The sequence below is a fragment of the Bidens hawaiensis genome, unplaced genomic scaffold (genome assembly GCF_021521415.1).
Source record: "Bidens hawaiensis isolate Kalapana, Puna unplaced genomic scaffold, B.hawaiensis_p1.1 tig00026613_1, whole genome shotgun sequence".
Lineage (NCBI taxonomy): Eukaryota > Viridiplantae > Streptophyta > Magnoliopsida > Asterales > Asteraceae > Bidens > Bidens hawaiensis.
Window position 1 is genome coordinate 1 of NW_027494278.1, and position 10178 is coordinate 10178.

Below are 10178 nucleotides of genomic sequence, written 5' to 3' on the forward strand. Positions count from 1 at the left end.
TTCGATTGCCGAATTGCTTTTAGAAATTGGACTCCCGGGTTGTCTTCGGATAACTCCTTTGTTAGAACCTCGATGTCGTTGTCCAATTCATTCCTTTTAAGTACTTCGACGGCGTCCAAATTTACTTGAAGACGTTTAGCTCCAAGTTCTTGTATATCTTTGAGTCGAATGTTCATTTCTTTTAAATGACTTTCCATTTCGGTATTCGAACCCGTTGCCGACGACGACGCGACCCCTTTCCTCTTTCCCTTTCCCTTGCTTCTTCTACCCCCTGGTCAAGGCATTTCGGCAATATCCGCATAAGGATTCCCGTCTTCATTATCGCTTAGGTTGAAGTTCCAAGCGTCGGAACGGGGCATTTCTGGATCAACCGAAGACGATGTTTTAGATCTTTTTTAGGCGGACCACCTTCGGTGTTGGCCTCCATAACAGGTCCCCATTTTGGATAAAACCTCAGGTATTGTTTCCATATGCCAAAATAATGGAAGGTCCCTGAGACCTTATGTTGATACTCTGTCAACGCCCTTTCCATTATTTCTATGTCAGAGACACCGTTACTCCACGTTCGAGTCATTCGAGAGTGAACCGTATGGAAAGCCGTGCATTTGGTGTTGATGTCGTTCCATTTCGACTGTAAGGAATCTTTTTCTCGACGCGAGTGCCTGTTTGTTGATAGTTCACTAAAAAAAATAAAAACATTACATGTTCAATGTTTGTTTTAAGAAATTAAAAATATATATATATATATTTTTTAAAACTTACCGCACTCGGTATCTTCCGATATCACGCACCAAGCACGAGCATATAGTTCGCACTCGTCGATACATGGTATGGTGTTCTTTTTAGCCCGAGGTTCGCCGGTGGGCTTTTTTGCATGTTTTCTCGGACGTCCGCGTTGGCTCAAACTGACGGGTGTGGCTCCGGGTTTATTTGTGTCTCCGGCACCGTCTCCTCGTCGGGTTGGGAACCCGAACCGGCAAAGATGTTTGTGGTTGGGTTTTGGAAACCGGGCACCGTATTTGGTAAAGGGGTTCCCGAACTTAGATATTATATGTACGCGGCCATATGCGCTTCGAACGGATATGGGGATTGAGGGACGAGGACGGTTGGCATCGGGGCGGTAGATGAGTTCGGTTGTGGATTTTGGTTGCTTGCGTTGCTCTGACGGGCAAATTGACCGAAATCGAGAACATTTTGGTTGTTAAACGGAAACATTTTGGTAGTATTAGAATGGTAGTAGAAAGAATTGTGTAAAAAATATTAGGTAGAAAAGTAGTAAAAAGAATTGTGTAAAAAAATGAGGTATGAGTTTGTTTTTATAGTATAGTTGAGTTAATATTTTAAAAAGTTTTTTTTAATACAACAGTAATATTCAATGGCATTTTAACGGATATATTTTTTATTTTTGATCCCATTTCTTACGTTATACACAAAACGCTAAAAAAAATACCCCAAAACGTCGGGGGGGAGGGGGGTGCCCCCGGCGTTATAGGGCAAAATGCCTGGCATAAAACCCGATTGCGGGTGGTCTTATATAGCGTGATAATATATTTTGATAGTTATGAAAAGTATCATACTAGTTTAGATGTAAGATGTTATGTATTCATCGTTATCTTGATTATTTGATTTCAACTAAGTTAAACCAAAATTGCTTAATATAAGAACAAATTGTATATTCAGTTTACTGTTAATTTTTGGACCAAAACAGGTTCAGTACGGTTTCGATTCTACAAATCCGCTCAAACCGAATAAATCCCATAAAAATCATGATTTGTTTAAATTTTGTCATTTTGTTCAATGCAGTTACATTTTAGCTCAATCTTATTTGATACATTCTAACCTAATAACATTTAGCTCAACTCAATTACATTTTAGCTCAATCCTATTTAGTACAACCTAATCCTATATCAAATAAGGAAAAAGAATTAAAAAATCTCCAAAAAAATAAAAAATAAATAAAAATCGGTTTATTTGATCAAAACTGAAAATAAGTCGATATTAAAACTATTTGCATTTTATTCGATTCGACTTTTGTTTTTGAACAAATAATTTTCAAACCAAACCCATAAACACCCATAATTCATTGTCCAACATAAGGCCATTATTGCATTACATGTTATGAGAGTTCCATTAAAAAAATACTACAAGAAATCATTTAAGTACTTGTATTAAATCAACAAAACACATCCCACAAATGTTACTCAAAAAATTGATTGTTATAATTTAACTTAAGTCGTCAATAAATGAAGTAAAGTCCAAAAACAATAATAAGAAAAATGAAGCAAACATGCACATTTTAATAATAATAAATAAAAAGAAAAGAAACCATTATACCATCCTATCTCTGTCTCTTTCTCTCTCTCTCTCTCTCTCAACCTTTGCTCTCTCTCTTCTTTCTTTCTTTTCTTCTTCGCTTCTTCAATCGAAGCGAAGAAGAATAAGAAGAAGACAACGATAGGAGAATCAGAAGAGTAAAGAAACAACACAACCCATATATTATCCAAACCCGCTTTCAATCTCACCAAATTATTATCATTATGTTGGTTGCCAACACCTTTGATCTATGGCAGAAAGACGTCTTCTTTTCCGCTGCAGAAGAGGTTCAAGCCTCTTCAGATATGTAAGCTTCCTTCAATTCCTTCATGGGTTTTGTTCTTTCCATCATTTCGTATCTGGGTTTCGTTTAATTCGATTCAAAACCAAGGTTTTATTGGTCTTGATCAATTTATAATTACAATTCAACCCAGAAATTAGGGCTTGTAAATTTCGTGATTTTTATGTTTGACCCTGCATCTGTTTTGTACCAATTTATAATTACAATTCAACCCATAAATTTTTAATTTTTTATTTCTTAAAATTTATTATTATTATTATTATTATTGTTATTAATTTTGTTTGATTTTACAGAATGGAGTCAGCTTACAGAAATTGGGTTAGACAGAAGAGAGAAGGGGTTAAATCAACAGCTTTGGATGAACTCTGTAGAGAGCTTCAAACTGCTTTAGGCACAGCTAAATGGCAGGTTTGTTTCGGTTAAAGATTATATGATCAACTAATATTTGTGAATAATTTGTGTTTGAATTTGAATTATTGTATTCAGTTGGATGAGTTTCAAAGAGCTGTTAGACTGAGCTACAAAAACAATATTAATGATAATAGATCAGCGAGACACGAACAGTTTGTTTCCGCCATATCATCTCAAATATCCGGAGTTGAATCGGCATTAAAAGAATATTTCAGTGATGAAATTCAAAAGCCGCTTCGATGGGTGAATTTGGATGAAGAGGAACGCGATGATCTAGCCATGTTTTTATCTGGGAGTTCAGAAACCTCAAAGAACATAATAAAAAGTTGTAAAGATGTTGACAGTTATGTTATAGAGGTGGAACCGGTAGAAATATTGGGGACGAGTGATGGTTCTTCGTGTCAAACTGATAAAAAGAGGGGTTCAAGAAGAGCACGAGTTGTACAAGATGTTGGAACTCTAAAGATCACTGTTGATCATGATGATGAAGAGAGGAGACAGTTGATGGTAAATGATGTTGAGTCTACACCAAAAGATAAAGGGCATGGTTGGAGACCAAGATATGGGAATTATTGGATTAATCAGGTTATTATGTCACTTTAGTTGGTGTTATATTATATTATTAATGGTATTAGTTTATTACTCTAAAAGTCAATGTGTTTACAGATGTTTAAAAGGGCTGCTGGAAGTCAAAGGCAACTGCAGACCTCAATACACTTGCACAGAAGTTGTTCGTTTCGGCTCACACTTGTTTTGATGCTAACTATCTTTTTGCTCGGTAGGTTTTTCATCAAGATTGTTACATAAGTAGATCTAACAAGCTAATTGAGAAATAAAGCATAGAAAATACTCTCTAAATCTGGCATAATATGTTATGTTACATGATCTTGTTAATAAATATCGTTGTTTTGTAGATGGTTCTAACAAGTAAATTAGCAAGTAATGTGTGAAATACTCATGGTAGACTGTCATTTTTCATGTGTGCATATTTAGATGACTAGATCTAAACACATAGTTTGCGCAGATCTAGGTTTAGTATAAACAGGTACGATCAGTTTAGGGTCAGGTTCACAGATTGGCCTTCTCATTTCTGCCAACTTTGTTAAAAAAAAATATGTTTTGTCATAAAATAAAGCAATTGGATCATTTGGGTATTATATATCAAAATTTAGAAAATAAATGGGCATATGTGTTTCAGTTTGAGCATAATTATTTAATATACATTTATATTTTTTTGTCATTGTAAATTTGTAGTTGTAAAGTCTTAATATGCCAAAAAATTACTTTTACAATTTTAATGGTCGTGTTAGTACCAACCCGTACGTAAAAACCCGTGCCATGTTCATCTTTTATGTGCTCAACACAACTTTCAGGTTCAACCAGTCAAACTTGAACATGACCCATTTAACACCCATATCTTAAACGATGAAGAATCCATGTGATACATGATTTTGATGTCTTCGTGTAGAAACAATGAAACAGTTAACCGTGTTGTAGTTTAAATATATCATCTAAGTTCACTAATGATAAATCTTATGTATCTGTTCCTTCAAATCACTCAGTTTCTTGTAAAAAGATGAGATTTTTTATAAAGACACTAAAATTTGTTGCATGTTTTAACAGTGCCATTCGTAATGTATTGCAATTGAGCATGGTATCATCAGCAAGATATAAGGTAAATCTCAACTCAACAACTTACAGCTTTCTTAAATTTCTTCGTAATTTAACATGGCTTCAGTAACAAGCCCCTTAAGGAAGATTTATCCAACTGTTTTGTGTCACATGTAAGGGGTGTTTAGATATACACTTTGCCACTTTGGAACTGATTCCATGGTTTTAATTATCTGACTATTTACTGGCATAGTTTTCAATGGCGAGAATAGTGCTCACTATAGCGGACATTGCCTTCCCTCTATTTGATGTATGGGCACCTTAATGGTGTAGATATAGCAAATAATTAGGATTGTTTTTTCTATGAAATATCAAAAACCGAATTATTAGCCCTTAAAATCAATTAAACAGCACCAAACTCAACCAGTCCCCCGTAAAAAGTCAATTTTTTAATGAACCCCCTATTTTTTTTTAAAAAAAAAAGGAAATATCTTAGACCTAAACACTAAACAGAAATAGCGCTTGCTATTTCATCTCTATCGGTACGTGAGCGTATAGGTAGGTCGTCGCTATTGACCGTGTTCACTATTGACAACTATGTTTACTGGTCAAATAGTCTATTTTGGATAATAAGTTTCATATTTGCCCTTTACTTTAACCTAATCTGAAAGACTTCACTTTCATTTGACAAAACATGTTTTTTTTTTAATTTTAAACATATATTTCCAAATAACTGAAGCACACCTGTACATCATCTTCTACTGCCCTTAATATAAGCTGATCACTTTCATACTAATTATTCAGTGTTGATTGATTTTAGCAGGTAATGCTGGAGGTTTAAATGAACAAGGCTGCCAAGGAGTGTTTGTGTTGTGAAGAACTTGACTACAGGATTTCATGACTTCTCCATTAATATTCAGGATTTCTAGAATTATATACATGTAACAGATGACAATGTATGTGTGAGCTTCATAAATGCAGCTTCTTGAACAATATTATTCTCAGAATGATTGTATATACTTGCAACTGTAAACAGTACATGTATGTGTGTTCGGCTTACACTGTCGAATCTCTCATAATGCGCACATAAAGAATCTGCACAACAGCATTAACATTCATCTGATCTTAAACCTATAAACAGTAAATACTCAGATTCTGTGTGGTAAAACCTATACATCACAAGATACAGGGCAGATAGAATGAAGTATTCAAGCTCAAAGATTATGTATGTAACATTTCGAGAAAAGGGAGGAGGCAAAGTTATCATAATAGATCAAACTACTAATAATAACAAAATGACAGTGTTCAAATTCAGTTGCTTTTAACTTACAGAGAGTGCAAAAAGTGACATCTTTGCTCATTCATCTCTCAACTCCAAAAACACCTTCCTTTGTGATTACAAACTCGCAAGACGAATAGGGTAAATGCGGCGCCAAAACAACATGAAGCTCCCTCCTTTTTCTTGTCTCGGCACCTTCCATCACCTCGTTGTCTCGATAGAAACAGTCTGGAGTTTACGCAGTTAGCCCAAGACAACCCTAGAGCTAGACAAACCCGTCTCCCAGACGTGTACATGAACTCCAAATTCCCAACCCGAACACCACCAGATGACGACGACCCCTCACCGCTATCAAAGGAATCAACGACCTGGTTCGTCAACACGACCGCGATCCCAAACCGATGGGCGTGGGACTTCAGAAGCGACGAGATCTTGAAAAACAACGAGGACCTCCGTTTGAGATCATTGGGGCTGTTATCAAAGTCGCTTCTGAACAAGGCAGCAATGGAGTCGATGACAATCAGCTTGATATTGTCTTTGGGGTTTTTCAATCGGGATTCGAGACGGAGTAGGACGTCGAGCAGGTCGTGTGCGGTGTGGCAGTCGCGGGTGAAGATGCGATCGCAGGGGTCTCGGGCGGAGGCGAATAGGACCGGGTGGGAGTCGCGGAAGCATTGGAGCAGCTGGCGAAAGCGGCGGTGGGGGAAGGGGAACTCGGAGTAGAGGTAGAGGGAGGAGCCGTTGAGGCCGTGGGGAAGCTGGGAGGAGAAGAGGAGTTGGAGGGAGACTTGGGTTTTGCCGCAGCCGCTTTCGGAGACGAGTTCGGTGATGGAGTGGGAAGGGATGCCGCCGCCGAGGAAGGAGTCGAGGACGGGGCATCCCACGCTGCAGTATTCACGCCGCTGGTGCCTCACCAGGAGATTATCCGCTCTCATTTGGCCTTGGCCGCCGGATGGATATAGAAGAAGAAGAAGAAGAAGAAGAAGAAGATTGGTTTGGAGTCATTAACGATTTAATTTCTTAACTTTTGAATTGGACCAATTCGCGGGCCATTTTCTTTCATGAAAATACAACTTAAGGCCTTTTTCTGTTTTCATATTAATTCTCTATATAGGTTTAATAAGTTATTCTTTTCAAGCTTGGCTCGTTTATATTTATAAGAATTCTTGAGTTTAAATTCAGCTCATTTAGAGCTTTATTTTTAAAGTTCAAACTCAATTAATGAATAGTATTTAGAGCTTGGTTCGTGTATTATATATTAAATATTATATTTGTATATTTTTGTAATTATGTGCACATTCTATATAGATTTATTTATATAATATAATATGTGTAGGCAATGTGTAGTGGAAGCGCTACAAATTTGGCGAATTGCGACACGTGACGCCCAGTCAGTAAATGGTAGGAATTTGTTTTTGGGGTGTAATGGTGTTGTAGGCTAATATATATATATATATATATATATATACACACATACATATGGTGCAGTTACTGTACGTTAATGCCTTAACGTACGGTATGTACGAGAGACGCTCAAAGGTAAAAAACAAAGGCAAAAACCTAAAAGCTCAGAAAAATGCTCAAAAACAGTCATCGTGAAAAAAAGTGAAAAATTGATCGATTAACCATCAAAAGTTGTTTTTTTTCGGTGAACCAATGATTGATTGGAATGTATTGACGATTCCGAGATGTTTGGATGCGATTTCATGGATCGATTCGTGAAAAAATATATTCACGTACGTATTGTACCACAACTATAAGTGGCAATTCGAATGGGTTGGGTTGGATTGAGGTGATGGGTCAAGATAAGTTTGGGTCAGGATGGATATAGGTTAGAATGGATTTTTTTTAAAAAAGATTAGGATGGATAAAGGTCAAGACGGGTTAAGTTAATCCATCTTGACACATATAAAGGTTAAAATACAAAATGTTTCAAAACCCCTTAAAAAATTCAAAAAAACATAATTAAAAAGTTAATAACTCAAAATATAAATAAAAAACGAAAAATGTAAAAAAAACTAAAATGTTTCCCCGTCATTCTAGTTCATAAAAAACCCAAAAAATTTCGGTTTAGAGGTTTAGTTTAGCTCTTAGGTTTCGATATTTTCAGTTACTCGGTTTTGATTCGGTCGGTTTTTTCTTTTACATTTCGTTTCAGGTTCGGTTAATACTTTTCGTTTTGGGCGATTTTTCGGTTTCAGTGTTTTTATTTCGTTTTGGTCGATTTTTCGGCTTAAGTGTTTTTATATTGTTTTGGTCGGTTTTTTCGGTTTCATTTCGTTTTATTTGTTTCGTTTTGATTCATTTTGTTTCATATTGGTTGACTATGTTTCGGTTTTTTGTTTCGCTTTAGTAAGCTTTTCGATTGCATTTCGTTTTTTTTTGTTTCGGTTTGATCAGTTTTACGGTTTCATATCGGTTTTTTTGTACTTTTCTATTTCAGTTCAGTTTTGTTTCTGTTTTTTGTTTCATTTCGGCCGGTTCAGTATTTTTGATTCGTTTTGGTCAACTTTTTTGTTGCATTTCGTTTTTTTTGTTTCCTTTTGGTCAATTTTTCGGTTTCAGTTTGGTTTTTTTGTTTCGTTTTGGTTGTTTTTCTATTTCGGTTTAGTTTCGTTTCTGTTTTTTGTTTCGTTTTGGTCGATTCGGTATTCTGTTTCATTTTGGTCAGCTTTTCAGTTGCATTTCGCTTTTTTGTTTCGTTTTGCTCAACTTTTCGTTTTCATATCCTTTTTTTGTTTTGTTTTGGTCGTTTTCTATTTCAGTTAAGTTTCGTTTCGGCTTTTTTGTTTCGTTTTGGTCGATTCGGTGTTTTTGTTTCGTTTTGGTCAGCTTTTCGTTTGCATTTCGCTTTCTTTTTGTTTCGTTTTGGTCAGTTTTTCGGTTTCGTTTCGTTTTGTTTTTTTTTCTATTTCGGTCCAGTTTCGTTTTGTTTTGGTCGGTTCGGTGTTTTTGCTTCGTTTTGGTCGCTTTTTTGGGTTTCAGTTGAGTTTTGTTTCGCACGTGATAGTTTGCGTATTTTGAATTAGATAAATTTTGAATAACTTGGGTATTTTGTTTTGACCAATTTTAACGTATAAATGAAACTCACTTGTATACTTTCAACCCATCCTGATCTCATTGAAGAATTTTTTTGATCTATCCTGATTAATTTAACTTTTAAAGTTTATCTATCTTGACCCAAAAGAACCCATTTGGGTTGGGTTTGCCACCCTTACACACATACTCATTGCGACAAAATGTTGCCCCCCCCCCCCCATTTCGCCCCACATTTTGCCGGGGGGGGGGGGGTGTTTTCGCCCGTCTCGCCCTCTTTTCGCCTGGAAAGGTCGCCCACTACGAGTGGCCTTACTTTATTATTTTTTCAAACTTTTATATTTAATTATGCTTTTTTATAAAACTTTTTTATATAGATAGCTTGTTTAGGCTCACAAGTCGGCTCAAGCTCGTTTATTAAATGAACCTTAATAAAAAGCTCAAGCTTGGGCTCTAGCTTGTTTAAACTTGGGTCGATGCGAGTCTTTAACGAACCTATCTCAAAAAGTTCACAAGGTTTACATTCCTTAATTAATACATGGATTATATGTACGTTATATTAGAGTAGGCGTTGTAATTGTCTTGAAATTGGATATTTGATTATCATGGTTTATTGAAAATGAATACATTGTCGATTTTTTTAGGTTAAAAAAAGTCCCACAAGATGGCCTTCATATGAAGGGGTGTTTTAATTATTTCATGTTCCATGTTTCTTTTAGGCCACATGTACTGGGACGGCAAAACAAGAAAAATGAGGCGATATTTAAGGTGAACACTGCCCCCTGGGATAAAAAAAGGGCGATTTGATGGGGGCGACATATTTTTATCCGACGAATTGTTGTGAAGAAATATTATTATGTTGTGTTATATATATATATATATATATATATAGGGTAGGGTTAATGTAAAAAACAATATTTTTGTGAGAAGAATAAGAATAGATCTAGGCACTTGGATCTATGATCTAGTGGTTGAGATTGGTAGTTTCTAAATAATTGTATTGTTTCATATTTACATTGTATAGTGTCATATTTAGGTGGTTTATTTTATTTTAAAGTTCTTCTCACACTTCTCACAAAACACTTGTTTTTTATTTGAACTCTTTTCTAAATATATATATATATATATATATATATATATATATATATATACATATAGAGCAATGTTAAAATAAAAAAACATATTTTTCTAAAAAGTGTAAGAAAGAATCTGGACCGTTAGATGCAA

The 10178-nt window shown here is 35.6% G+C and overlaps 1 protein-coding gene and 1 pseudogene across 2 annotated transcripts; one reads left to right on the forward strand and one right to left on the reverse strand.

Moving 5' to 3' along the window:
• The first annotated feature begins 2525 nt into the window (after positions 1–2525).
• Positions 2526–5655, forward strand: LOC143573701 (uncharacterized). 2 transcript variants are annotated; one of them, XM_077058509.1, is made up of 6 exons: positions 2526–2620; positions 2908–3022; positions 3101–3610; positions 3692–3803; positions 4649–4700; positions 5457–5655. In XM_077058509.1, exons 1-5 carry the CDS (start codon positions 2538–2540, stop codon positions 4672–4674), a joined length of 846 nt encoding a protein of 281 aa, XP_076914624.1. In that variant the 5' UTR covers positions 2526–2537; the 3' UTR covers positions 4675–4700; positions 5457–5655. The 2 variants fall into 2 exon arrangements, with proteins under 2 accessions (XP_076914624.1, XP_076914623.1); XM_077058508.1 differs by having other exon boundaries at positions 5460–5655.
• A 307-nt stretch (positions 5656–5962) lies between these two features.
• LOC143573704 (DNA repair protein XRCC3 homolog pseudogene) lies at positions 5963–6850 on the reverse strand (annotated as a pseudogene).
• Between the last annotated feature and the right edge of the window lie 3328 nt (positions 6851–10178).

Bases quoted from the DNA above. Each gene is read 5' to 3' on its own strand.
- LOC143573701 (XM_077058509.1), top strand. From the start codon at position 2,538: ATGTTGGTTGCCAACACCTTTGATCTATGGCAGAAAGACGTCTTCTTT. The intron at 2,621-2,907 runs GTAAGCTTCCTT...TTGATTTTACAG, and splicing joins GTTCAAGCCTCTTCAGATAT to AATGGAGTCAGCTTACAGAA. The intron at 3,611-3,691 runs GTTATTATGTCA...ATGTGTTTACAG, and splicing joins GGAATTATTGGATTAATCAG to ATGTTTAAAAGGGCTGCTGG.